Source organism: Camelus ferus, chromosome 14 (genome assembly GCF_009834535.1).
Source record: "Camelus ferus isolate YT-003-E chromosome 14, BCGSAC_Cfer_1.0, whole genome shotgun sequence".
Lineage (NCBI taxonomy): Eukaryota > Metazoa > Chordata > Mammalia > Artiodactyla > Camelidae > Camelus > Camelus ferus.
The window spans coordinates 51423505-51437337 of record NC_045709.1 but is presented as its reverse complement, the minus strand read 5'-3'; the positions used below and the strand labels follow the sequence as shown (position 1 = coordinate 51437337).

Below are 13833 nucleotides of genomic sequence, written 5' to 3'. Positions count from 1 at the left end.
TTAGGTGGTTTTAGAATAAGAATCAATCAGAATAAGAATCAGAATATGTAAGGACTTCAAAAGATTATCTAGTCTAATTCTCTGGGAAAATCTACCCTTGTTAAACCCATATAAATCCTGAGTCTTATTACCTAGAATTTTGGAGGGGTTTTTTGTTTCTTTTTTTTTTTTTTTTTTTTTTTTGGTTATACTTTCCCTGGATACTACTGTCTGTATCTGAGGATCTGTGGAGTTCTATATTTTCCTTGTTAATGAACATTAGTCACTTCCATTTTTTCCCACACCTTTTAAACCAATTGTGGAGAAAGCAGAAATGGTACATTCCAGAAATCTCAAGGGTGGGTTAAAAAGGGTTAAGCACCTGCCTCAGGTTGTTTTACAAAAGAAGGAAGAAGGACTGAGCATCCAAACTTCCAGCATCACCCTCCTGGGCTCATCTGAACTCTGTACTGTTCATCAATCCATAGCAATTGCTTCAGAGAAGCAACAGAAAATGCTAGTTGTGTATTCTTTGTACTCAGAGAAGATAAGTCAGCAGGTGCGGTTTTGCAATATTTTGTCTTTCACAACTGCCAAGCCACATCAATCATACCACTGCTTAGACATGTAACATTTGACTGTTCGTTTTATTCCATATGTCAGCTGCTTGAAACATCCTCCTTTAGACAGGAAATTGACATTTAATTTTTCCTCTGGCTTGCAGTTCTGATGTCTCACTAATCTGTTGAGATGCTTACTGATGAAATTAGAGTAAATAGGATTTCAAAGAGTCTAGCATAGGCCCCGTTCTGAAGAATAATGGTGCAAAACTGATTCTGATACAGTTTCCATGTACTATGAAGACATCCTCAGCCAGTCTGCTCTGCTGCCTTAGTCACAGAGCTTCTGAAGCTGGAAAAATGCAGCATGTTCCCAGAGTCTCTACTCTGACTCCTTGCTTCAAAACCTCATTCTACATACATGAGGGTAAAATGAAAATACTGAAAACTACAAACAGAACAAAACTTGTAAAAGAGGTTGGAAATAAGAAGGTTTTACAGTTTTCCTTTTGGTGTAGGTTATCCAGTAATCAGAGATTAACCAGCACCTAGAAAATGATTGCCTGAAGCTAAGAGTAATGCACTCCATCCCTCAGAATACACTAAGCAGGCACCTGCTATCCTAGAAAGGACTAGGGGGTATGACTACAATAAGAATGGTCTTAACCTTGTAGGATTCACAACCCAGTGGAGTAGAAAGTTATATGAACAAATAAATAAGAGAAAGGATTTGCAGGAACTGTTTAGAGACCTGTGGACAAGGTGGAGCAAGAGAACTGACAAGAAAGCTACTAAAGGAGTCAATTCCAGGGGAGAGAAGCAAGATGGCGGAGTAGAAGGACTCTTGTAGCTCACCCTCTCCCACAAATGCACCAGAACTCACATCTACAGACCCACTCAGCCAACCAGAGCAGCTGCCAAACTCTGACAGAACATCGCCCTCTTCGAAAGACAAAGACACCAAAAATCTGGTAGAAGAAAAGGAAAAAAGAAAGAAGAAAAAACAAAACAGTGTGGAACCGGTCCTGCGGGGAGGGAGCAGCAAAGGAGGACTGGCGCTCGTTCGAGAGGCCAGCAGGACAGAGGGGGAGCCTCCGAGGATCAGATCTGCCCTGAGCACCCCTTGTCTGACAGAACTAAGTTAAATGGGCACAAAGGGTCCCTGTGACACCCAGGCCAAGACGTGAGCTGGCAGCTGGGGCCGGGACAGGCCGCCTGAGCCAGGTGGAGAACTGGGGAGGCTGCACTGAGGCAGCCCCAGGGGACTGCAGGGGGCTGCATGCCGTGGCTGGGAGGGGATATGGAGCAGAACCACCTTGGTCCCCCATAAATTGCAAAAAAAAGCAAAACAACATGGCTCATGTGCCCTGGGGGGAGGGGTGCCATAGCCTTTAACTCCTCAGACCCATGGCGCCATTACTGGAGCTTCTTGTGAGAAGAGAGGTGGGGCTCAGCCACAGCAGCCATCTCATCGTGTGTGCAGCACCAGGGCGGGGGCGGGGCCAAGACCTGAATCCGCACCCAGGGGCTCTGAAACCTCCTAGGCAGGACTGACACTTATTTACAGCCCGACGCAGATAGGATCTTTCTGCCCTGGCACCTCAGAGAACTCATGCCGCCAGGACAAGCAAGGAGCTGAGATTTGGCACAGAGCACGGGCAGGGCTGTTCCATGGTCTTCCCCGAGCCCACCTAAGGAGCACTGACCCGAGGCGAAGAGGGCAGCTGCACAGAACAGCTGAGTGACCAGTGCCGGGAGAGGGCTGGCGGTTACCCCCTTCCTGGCAGGAACGCGGCACCTGACCACAGTGCGTGGAGGGGGCGCGATCCACCCACCTGCCTCATCAGAGTGCAGCATCTGACTGTGGCATTGGGAGGGGGAGTGACCCGCCCGCCCACCCACCACAGTGCCAGAGAGATATGAGCAATATGAAGAAGCAGAGGAACCAATCCCAATTAAAAGATCAAGAGAAATACCCTGAAAGCACAGTCAAGGAAATAGACATTGATGGCCTACTAGTTCAAGATTTCAAAAAAGGACTGGTCAAAATACTGAAGAAACTAAAAGAAATAGTGTTTAGAGATATAAAATATGTCAAAAATTAAATAGAAGCTATAAAGAACCAAGTAGAATTAGTAAACTCATTTGCTGAGATGAGAGCTGACCTAAAGGCTAGGCAAAGCAGGCTAGATAATGCAGAGGAACGAATAAGTGACCTAGAAGACAGGACAACAGAAAGCACCCAATCAGAACAGATGAGAGAAAAACAATGAAAACAATATAAGGGACCTATGGGATAATATAAGGCATGCCAATCTAAGCATAATAGGAGTTCCAGAGGGAAGAAAGAACAAAGGGGATTGAAAAGGTCTTTGAAAAAATCATGACTGAAAATCTCCCAAACCTAAAGAAGGAATCAGATATTCAAGTACAGGAGACTCAGAGGGTCCCAAACAGGAAGAACCCAAACAGACCCACACCAAGACATATCATAATCAAGATGGCGAGAGTCAAGGATAAAGAAATGATCCTAAAGGCAGCAAGAGAAAAACAAAGTGAGTTACAAGGGAACCCCCATAAGGCTCTCAGCTGATTTCTCTACACAAACACTACAAGCCAGAAGGGAGTGACAAGATATATTCAAAGTCCTGAACGAAAAAAAGATGCAGCCTAGGATACTCTATCCAGCAAGGATATCCTTTAGAATAGAAGGAGAGATAAAGAACTTCACAGACAAGCAAAAACTAAAACAGTTTAGCAACACTAGACCCATGCTAAAAGAAATATTGACAGGTCTACTCTAAACAGAAAAGAAGCAGGATGCTACAAAAATGAGAAACTCATAACTGGAAAGGTGATAACTACCATTAATTACAAATAGAATAAACACAAAATTGTAAAAGAAGACATCTAAATTATTAAGAGTGGGAAAGGGAAGCAAGGAAAGCCACTGTGGAAAACAGTATGGAGATTCCTCAAAAGACTAGGAATAGACTTACCATATGACCCAGGAATCCCGCTCCTGGGCATATATCCAGAAGGAACCCTACTTCAAAATGACACCTACACCCCAATGTTCATAGCAGAACTACTTACAAAGGCCAAGTCATGGAAACAGCCTAAATGTCCACTGACAGATGACTGGATAAAAAAGATGTGGTATATTTATACAATGGAATATTATTCAGCCACAAAAACCAACAACATAACGCCATTTGCAGCAACGTGGATGTTCCTGGAGAATGTCATTCTAAGTGAAGTAGGCCAGAAAGAGAAAGAACAATACCATATGAGATCACTCATATGAGGAATCTAAAAACAAAACAAAACATAAATACAAAACAGAAACAGACTCATAGACATAGAATACGAACTTGTGGTTGCCAAGGGGGCAGGGGGTGGGAAGGGACAGACTGGGATTTTAAAATGTAGAATAGATAAACAAGATTATACTGTATAGCATAGGGAAATATATACAAGATCTTTTGGTAGCTCACAGCGAAAAAAAAAAGTGACGATGAATATACGTATGTTCATGTATAACTAAAAAATTGTGCTCTACACTGGAATTTGACACAACATTGTAAAATGACTATTACTCAACAAAAAAATGTTTAAAAAAAAAGGAGTCAATTCCTGCAAAAGAGCTTCAGAAAAGGCTTCACTAGGATAGGATCTTAGAGCAGGGTCCTAAAAAATACACCGTAAAAGGAAGGGGTTTCAAGTCACAGCAGAGCAAAGCTGGGCTTGCTTCGAGGCCAATGAAGCAGGAGGAAAGATAATGTGAAAATAGATAAAGAGATACATGCAATCTTCTTGCACAGTCATTGGGTGGACCCTTGAGGTTGACACAGTTGCCTTCCCCACCTGACGGTCTAAGAGCAGTGAGTGCTGGCCTCCTCTGACAGGCGGCCAACAGTGACCTCAGAAGTTCAGCTGCACTTCTGTGAGCCCCGCCACTCACATCTCAGATCCTTGACCTCCTGTGTCCACTACATGAACCATTTGTGGCTTCAGTTGCAAGCCAAATAAAAGCAGCATCACACTAATCTTCACAGCAGCCTCTGCAGTCTGGCCTAGAGACGGCTTTGGACACAGAACAGCACATCACTTGTGAGGACACAAAAGGATAAGCTTTTCCGTGGGGATGGAGAAGAATGAGGAAGACTTCTGCCAAGCTAGACAATTGAGATTTGCCCCTTAACAAGAAGGCATAAACTGTCTTTTAGTGAGAAATAAAACTAGAGCATAATGTAAAAAGTGGGTAAGTAACAGATTAAACCCATGGCAGGGAGACTGGTTAGGACACTAATGCAATAGTCTAACTAATGCAACAGTCCCAGTAAAGAAGATAAATGCACAGAATTAGGTACTAGACAGAGATGGAAAAAGGAGAGATGGATTTAAGGACATTTCTTTTTCTTTGTCTTTTATTTATTTATTTTTTTTTTTGACTTATGGCTAGGGTGTTTATTGTGGCAGGGTTTATGATAGCTCAAACATGAAAAGAATCTAAACAGCCAGCAACAGGAGATTTAGTGAAATAATGATGCAACAGCTCTGTGAGGGAACTGTATAGGGCCGTTAAAATGGGGGCCCTCCTGATTGAATTACATCCCCTTTCCCCGACCTCTCCGTGGTAGCATATGTGATCACTGCAGTTTCACATATACTTGTGGATTTCTTGGATGGCTTTCTGCATTTCCCACCTGATGCTAAGCCTCACGAGGGCCAGGATTCTGTCTCTTATGTTCAGTATCAAATGTTAGGGACATTTCTGTCTTTACGTTTATAGGATTCGGTGAACAAGTGGATGTAAGTGGTACAAGAAAATGCATTACGGTGTCTAAAGTGGGAAGTTGGGTAAATGGAGCTGCCAAAACAAACTATGAAATATATGACAGGTTCTGGAAAGGTAGGAGAGTGGGGGATCTAGAACGTGGTGGAAGAATCAGCCTTAGACAGGAGGAGGGGGGCAAGCCGGGCAGGGGATGGGTGTGGAGTGAGGCAAGGGTGGCAGATAACCCTATGCTATCATTTTCTACCTAACTCTTCCTTGGCTGGCATTTTCCAGGGTGGTATCTTTGGTTCTCTTTGGCTTTCTCTCTTTTTCTTCCCCCAGGTGCTCATTCACACCCATGCCTTCAACTATCCTTTACATAACAACTCTCCAATGTCTATCTCAAGTTCTGAACTGAACCTATCATACAGAGGTCACCGGGACATCAACACATGGATTTTTCACAGGTATGGCTAACTACCAAGAGTGAAAACAAAACTCAAATGGAACTCTCTCAAATAAGAAACTGTTAGTGGTGGGCATGCTCTATTCCCTAGAAGAAAAGGCTGAGAAGCAGAGGGCACAGGTCAGAAAGCATCTTTGCAGCAATTCATTCCCTTTCTTCTTTATTCCTCGACTCAGAGACCACACTAGGAATACAAAAGGAAAGAGTTAGCAGGAAGGATGCCACGTGCATCGAGGCAACAATGAGCATGCTGCCTGGCTTATTCTGTACCATCTAAGTGGTGTGTGTTTCCCTGGGGGAAATGGAAAGGAAGAAACAAAATCATTCTCTACCCTGTTAATATAAGCATGATCTACTTTGAGATGTTAGAGCAACTGAGAGCATAAGAGGTCTTCTTATCTTCTTACATGAGCAATGGACGAAGTAACAGTTCTGTTATTAGTCTTTTCCCAACTTTTAAAAATACTCCTGGTAACATGACTTGTTAAACTCAAGAAAGTTAAAGGCTTAAAAATGACCATGACCACTTGTTTCTGTTTTTCTATTGAGGTGCTGCTTCAAAGGGTAGAGACGTATTTCTAGATGCGCTCTTCTCTTTCCACTGTTGGCTGTTCAGTGAGGCTTGGGTTCATCAGAAACACGTCTCCCGATAGCAGGAGGTGTGGGCTGGCGCTCACAGACAGCAGTCACACGACTTACCAGAGATTCACTGGCACACTGGAACACGTAACAGATATACTGGCTCAGCCCAGGCTCCGGCGACTCCCGGCAGATAAAGCCGAAGTGATCGACATGCTTTATACCCTAGAGAAGGAAGAAGAGCAGTGCTGATGGGATTACATCCTTTTAACCAACACTGTGGAACCAGTACTGTGCTTTCACACTTGCATGAATTTCTCCTTCACTGCACTGTCACAGGGGACATCGTGTCAGGGCAAACTTCTACAGTGGCCTTCTGATACATAAAATAAAGAGTGAGACCAGCTCAGATTGTTTTGTTTCTGGCAAACACTCTGTGACTCAGGGCCACAGGAGGAAAAAAAATGATGGCATAAGCCACTGTCTTTTGTAATAAAACTGTGTTTGCAAGCCGTGGAGTTTGCAATTTATCGGTCTTTAAACAGGCAGTCGGATGATTCATCATAAACCTTGTTCTTGTTTATATGAGGCTGAGAATCATAAAAAATGATGCTGCTCTGATTAAATGGCATGCAATTCCCTACTGTGTGCATTAAAAGTACTAGAATATTTGTACTTCTATTTATAGACATTCGAGGAGCCACAATTGTTCGAAGACTAATGCATTAAAGAAATTACTGCAGGTGTCAACTATCCAAATTCACAAATCTGTACTTCCTGAATACAGGCTAAAAAACCTCAGCTGTACTTAATAAAACATTCTGAATCATCTAAGAATTTTAAGCAGCCTGAATACATACATATCATTTAGTAGACAGCACCTTGATATTTTAATAGCAAGCTCAGTACCTTGAAAAGCCAGGAAGATAAAAAATTTACAGTTGTTCTGCACTCACCTAAATCCCAGTGAAAAGAAAACTTTGGAGTCAGAAGGTTTGTGCTTCAGTCTGGGTTCAACCAATCTATGGGGTATGAGAGACTGTGCTGCGTTGCTAAAAATTAACTCTGAGGCTCCATTTCTCGTTATAAAATAATAGTCATGGCACCTCGGCTCAGAAATGTTTGAGATTTTTAGAACAGAAATATCTATTATAGTTCTTGGTATGTTTGATAAACAGTAACCACTATTCTTTGTAATAATAAGCTCAACCTGTCCAATGGATATGGAAAAAGGAAATCAACTCTGATAAAAAGAAAGAAGTCAATAAGGAGGAATGAGGTTACAATTCACAAAGTGAAAAGTAAGCTCCATCTGACATAACTCACTCAGGATTAAAGAATTTCTTCTACTGGCTTAGTACTAAATGGGGAAAATCTATAAGACCTCGTTAGCTCAGCGAATTTTCAGGCAGTGGTAATGTTTCCAGTAAAGAGGACCACTCCTTTATTCCTCATGCTTGCCAGGGACACAGTCTTACTGATTTTGAAGAAAGAAACATTTGTCAGTGGAGGTGTGCAGTGTTAAGAGGTGCACCTGTTCCCAAATGCGGCCACCCTCTAGCAGCTCAACTCTGTGGAGGGAAGTCAAAAGAACAGAGCCACTTGGTGAGGAGCAGAGATAAACCTGGCAGTTATTCTGACCAAAGGCCTCTGCACAAAACTTCCTCACATTTTTGTTTAATTCTTTTTCTGAACCAGAATGTCAGATATATAAGCTTGCTGAAGGAAGGAAGGAAGGAAGGAAGGAAGGAAGGAAGGAAGGAAGGAAGGAAGGAAAGAAAGAAACAAACAAACAAACAAACAAACAAACAAGCAAAGAGAGAGAAACAAAAAGGAAGGAAGAAAGAAAGAAAAAAAGAAAGAAAGAAAGAAAGAAGCAAAGAGAGAGAAACAGAAAGGAAGGAAGGAAGAAAGAAAGAAAAAGAAAGAGAAAGAAAGAAAGAGAGAAAGAGAGAAAAAAAAAAGAGAAGAAAAGAAAAGAAAAGAAAAAAAAGAAAAAAGAAAAGAAAAGAAAAACCTCATTTGAACTGTCAGTTTTATATATTTGGTTTAGTCAGGATTTTTGGTTTGTTTTTGGGTTTTTTTTTTCTTTTTCTTTTTTTTTTTCCCATCCTTTTTTTTCCCCTCTGGATGTTCAATGGGCATTGTGAGTTTCCTTACTGGGAAGCTCAGGGAGAGAGGGAGGGAGAGTTACAGCCTTTTCAGATGATGCCTCTTGCTCTGAGGAACAGGAACTACGCTGGTTTGTACACCACTCTCTCCTCAGCACTTAGCAAAAGACCCAACTTGCAGAAATATTCATTCAACATTTACTGAACACCTGAGTGTTAAGCTCTGTCTTAACCCAGCTTATTCTGATGCCCTATAGAATAAGACAGCACAGAATAAGACACCTGCCCTCACAAAGCTTTTATGATCATACAAAGACACCCCCGCCCCCCACAGGGAAACGTGTAATTAAAAGAATGCTTAATAAATACATTTTCAGTTAAATTGAGTAACCTTTCTACCAAATTTTTTGTCTTTTAAACAGAAATTTAGAAATTTGCAATATATTTTTCCTATACTCAGATGCTGCCTCTCTAAATTATTAGAGTAAAAAAATTTAATCTTTACAACATAACTTTATGTCTCCATATAAGAGAACAAATATTAAAACAAAATATTAGAAGTGAAACCGCATTAGCTGAGGCCGAGGAGAATAAAGATACCTTGTAATAGCCTACAAATTAAAAAGAATATGCAAAGGAATATATATGTATAACTGAGTCACTATGCTGTACACCAGAAATCAACCCAACATTGTAAACCAACTATACTTAAAAAAAAAAGACATACAAAAGCTTGTCATTTTTGAAGGGAAGAATGTCTTAATATAATACCTATGACACTGCTAACTTCAAAACTAAAAAAAAAAAAAAAGGAAGAAAGAAAAGGCAGTCTTGGTTTTTTCAACATTAAAACATAGGAAGGGGCCTTGGCAAGGTCCAGGTCCCTGATGGTACATCTAAGGCGCATCTGCTGGGAAAGAAGCTAATGCTTCTCTATTCCAGGAACCTCTCAGAGGCGCCTCTGCCGTTCTAACCTCACTACATTCAGCTTTACATGCTCCCTCTATTCCAACGTCTTCAGAAATTCTTGCTATGTTTACTCCACGTAACTAAAGTAGCTCTAACTTTGGGCTAGATATTTTAAATTATTATGATGGTACTTAGGACATTACTTAACGTTTAGTGCCCTTGGACATATTGTACAGATTATTTTTAAAACTTTCAAACACACAATTTGAGAATTAAAAATAAATAAAAGGGCAAAGATAGATATCAAAAACTTCTTTTCAATATTTACATGAATAAACTTGAAAGCACTAGTTCTCCTTTTACTACTTTCTAGGGTACAAAGAGCCAACATGACTCAGTGACACCCACAAGATCCAGCGCCCAAGATTCTGAGAAACACTAACTAGGGAGATAAAAGAGTTCAAAAGAACTCATCACCACAAAAATTCCTTCCACCTCTTTGACGAAGTGACGCTATGAGACAGGATTGATGAAAATAGGACAAATATGATACCTGAGGGACCTGGACAGGATTTGGTTAATACCACAGACCCACATATATGAACACTCTAAGTTTAAGATAAATCTACTTTAAAAAAAAATGGTTTAAAGACTAAAACCTGAAGAGGTTTAAGCTCAGTTATTCTTTGGTTAATTCAGAAACAAGACTTAGTTGGTTTCTTCAAATACTACGATCTACTACAATACATACCTGGGAACAAGAAGAGATATCTTTAAAATTCTTCTCTAGCACAACTGATTTAGTGTCTGGACTGATAAGGTTAATCTCAAACCGCCCGACCTTCAAAATAAAAACAGTCCAAGTAATTTCAACTTACAAGAACCTAACATCCATCTTACTTTACAATTAAATATTTGACCAGTAATATAGATTCAAATGCTGTCTCCCAGATACACATATTCACCTGTGTGTCAACATCCAATCCAATCAAAATTTCAACCCCAATTGACAGCTGTCTGAAAATATTCCTTCCTTTTATCTAGAAATCATGAAAATTAAGTTGCTCTCAATTTATAAGAAACCATTTTTTTCCAGATTAGAAATTACTCTTTCCCACCCCAAAAAGCAACCTTTCCTCATTTTGTGATTTCTATAAATATCAATTAACCAGTTACAATTTATAATCATATTTTCTCACAAATGATCAACAGAAAAGATATACTTGCAATTAAGCAGATAAATTTTTTAAATTTTTAAATAAATAACCATTTAGAAAAATTTAACAACATGGACTCTGGCTGGCTAAGAAAGAGAACAAATCAAATAGTCCAAGCAAGAGAGGAAACTCAGTTATTACCAAAGAAAAGAGTACAGACACTTTAGATACATGCCTAGAGATATCAAGAACAAAACAAACAAAACAAAACAAAACCACCCATGAACTTCTGATAAAGCAAATATTACCCACTGGAACTGTCTATCATGGTACACTGTGGAATTTCCTTCTCAGGGACTCCTTGCAATAGAATAAAAGGACAGTTACTCCTTTTCTCAAGAAAACTCAAATCTGGGAGAACTCCAATTAATCCTCAAAGCTAAGAATTAATTAAAGAAACTACAGGCATTGTTAAGAATTAGGTTCTTTTAAGTGAAACTTGACATTTTCTATACCCTGTACAACTTCAAAAGCTACCTTTTACAATTAAGAATTACCTTTTACACCTATAATACAGCTTGCACCCCAATTAATAACTGATTTAATTTAGTAACTGATCCAGTAAATTATGAAGCTGGTGATGTTTCTTTAACCTCTCTTTTGTGTGACAGAGAAAATAGGTCTATTCTCATCTGAAAATACAATTATGAGTCTCTGGACTTTTTTTTTCTCTCTAGAAAACTCTTTCTCCTCCATGACGATTCACACTCTCCTAGATTCACATCTCCAAACCCTTTATAAAACTGGCTTTCTGCAGTCATTAAAAAAAAAAAAAAACCACATAGATTTAAGAATCAGCCTAAGACAGATGCTGGTGATGCTAAGATGCGATCCTTATTCTCCCCACGAATCTTCCATGATGCTCCTTTAAGTGCTTCTCTTCCTCTCCCTTCCCTGCTCCCTTTTTTCTTATATTCCATGTCTGCCTCTTATCCCCCCACTACTTTCCTTTGTTTGCTCCCTCCTCCATCTGCCTTCTCTGTCTCCCAGAAGTTAAGACCTAAAAGTTGGATGCTTGGGAACTGAGGAACAAGGAGGGGCCGGTAGCTTCCGTTTAGCAAAGGATGGCGAAACACCCCGCGAGCCCGCGGCCAGGGCAGCACCTGGAACAGCATGGTTCTGTTCTTCTCCGAGTCGGACGGCTGGACGTGGCTGGGAGCGCTGGCGTGCCGCCTCCGCGGCTGTGGTTTCTGGCTGTTCTCGTGAACTTTCCTTTGCAGGACGCCGGTGACGCTGCTGCACCGAGACCGGAACTCCTGCTGTTCATCAAAGCCGGAATCTTCCAAAATCCGCTCGGGGAAGCAGACTCGAGAGCTGGACGGCCCAGGCTGGCTGGGCGTGGGGGATAAGGCGGCGTGGGTGTCGGTGGCGCCATCCTCTTCCTCGGCCAGAACGTCTGCGGGGGACGGGGGCGCGCTGGCCTCCTCCGACAGCGCCGGCTCCTCGCCCTGGGCCTTCAGGCGCTGCTGCTCGTGCAGGCTGAACTGCTCGATGCAGTCGTCGATGAGGCTGGACGGCGCCTTCTTGTGGGTCACGGTCACCTTGCCGCAGTACAAGACTTCGAACTTCTGAGAGTTGTAAAAGGCGTCCTCGTTGTCTTTGCCAGGCTTGGCATCTTCCTTCATGGCAGCTTTCGATAACTGCCTTATGCTGCTGATAACATCGGGAACCTGGGAAAGAATTAAAAATCCTCACTTCAGTCAAGTATTTAGAGATAATTTATGTTTACCTAGGTCTGTTATTATCACAGGGAATGCATGCTCATCCTAAATGATAAATCATATCATATCCTTTGAGTACTTTTAAAAGTTGACATCATAAATTTAAATCCCATCCTTAAGTCATTTATGTCCGATAGTGTAATTTAAGTTTATGCTTTATCTTATGTAGGGTCTGACAGCCAGTCTCTACTTTTTATACTTTCCCCACTTAAATGTATTCGTTTCCCAAAATCAAGAGGCCACTGCCAATTGTAGCATCTCCTTTAAGTACTTTAAAAAGTTATGAGTAAAAAGGAAAAAAAAAAAAGTTACTAAAATGAGTAAATAAAAGTAACACACCAATACCAACCATAACTGAAAAAAATTAATAAAGTTATTATGAGCCTCAGCTGACAACAACCAAAGTTCCAACAATGAGAATAAAATAAACTTTCTGGATAAAGAGATTAAAATCCAGACACCCCGCATCAGTAATAGTCATCATGGAAAATGTACACTAAAATCAGGGAGGCAGTGGGAGGAGGGTGTAGCTCAACGGTAGAGGGCATGCTTAGCATGCAGGAGGTCCTGGGTTCAAGCCCCACTACCTCCATTAAGACAAATTTTTTTTTTCAAATAAAACTTCGGGAAAACACCATTACACACCTATGAGAATGGCTAACATGGAAAAGATCAAGTGCCTCCTGGGATGTGGAGCAACTGGAATGCTCAGACATTGTATGCAGAAATGTAAAATGGCACAGCCACTTTAGGAGTTTGGCAGTGGCTGAGGAGTTAAACATAGATCTTTCTCACGACCACAGACAGTCCACTCCTGGAGATTTAGCTAAAAGCCCTGAAAACATATGTCCACAGAAAGGCTTCTACATAAATATTCATAGACACCTTAGTCACAATACCCCAAAACTGGAAACAACCCAAATGTTCATCAACAAGTCAACACTCACTAATTACCAGGGAAATGCAAAGCAAAACCACAATGAGACATCTCCTTACACCTGCTGGAATGATTATCATCAAAAAGACATCATCAAAAAGTACTGGGGAGGATATGGAGAAAAAGGAAACCCTTGTGCACTGTTAGTGGATATGTAAATCAGTGCAGTCATTATGGAAAACAGTATGGAGGTTCCTAAAATAGTAAATTAAAAAAAAAAGGAATTACCGTATGATCCAGCAATTCCACTTCTGGGTATGTATTCAAAAGAAAGAAAATCACTCTCTTGAAAAGATATCTGCACCCCTGTGTTCATTACAGCATTATTCACAATAGCCAAGACATGGAAACAACCTAAGTCAACCTAAGTGTCCATGAAAAAATAAATGGAGACAGAAAATGTGATAAATGAAGTATATGGCCCTCTTCAATCTACTCTCCAAAATGAAAACGATCCTCTTTAAACTTGTCATGTTGCTCACCTGCAAATCCTCCAAGCTCCCTTAAGACTAAAAGACAAAATCCCTACAATATTATACAGGGCCCTCACTCTCTCCATATGTCCTACGTATAG

At 40.9% G+C, this 13833-nt stretch overlaps 1 protein-coding gene across 5 annotated transcripts in view; it reads right to left on the bottom strand.

Annotated features, from left to right (window-relative positions):
• The window catches only part of TBC1D4 (TBC1 domain family member 4), a 173842-nt gene that overhangs the window by 58718 nt on the left and 101291 nt on the right, over positions 1–13833 (bottom strand). For all 5 annotated transcript variants that reach the window (XM_032496868.1, XM_032496869.1, XM_032496871.1 and 2 more), the window contains 3 exons: positions 11705–12271; positions 10136–10225; positions 6485–6589 (listed from right to left, as the gene is read on the bottom strand). In XM_032496868.1, coding sequence (XP_032352759.1) covers positions 6485–6589; positions 10136–10225; positions 11705–12271 — 762 coding nt within the window. The remainder of the gene's footprint in view (positions 1–6484; positions 6590–10135; positions 10226–11704; positions 12272–13833) is intronic.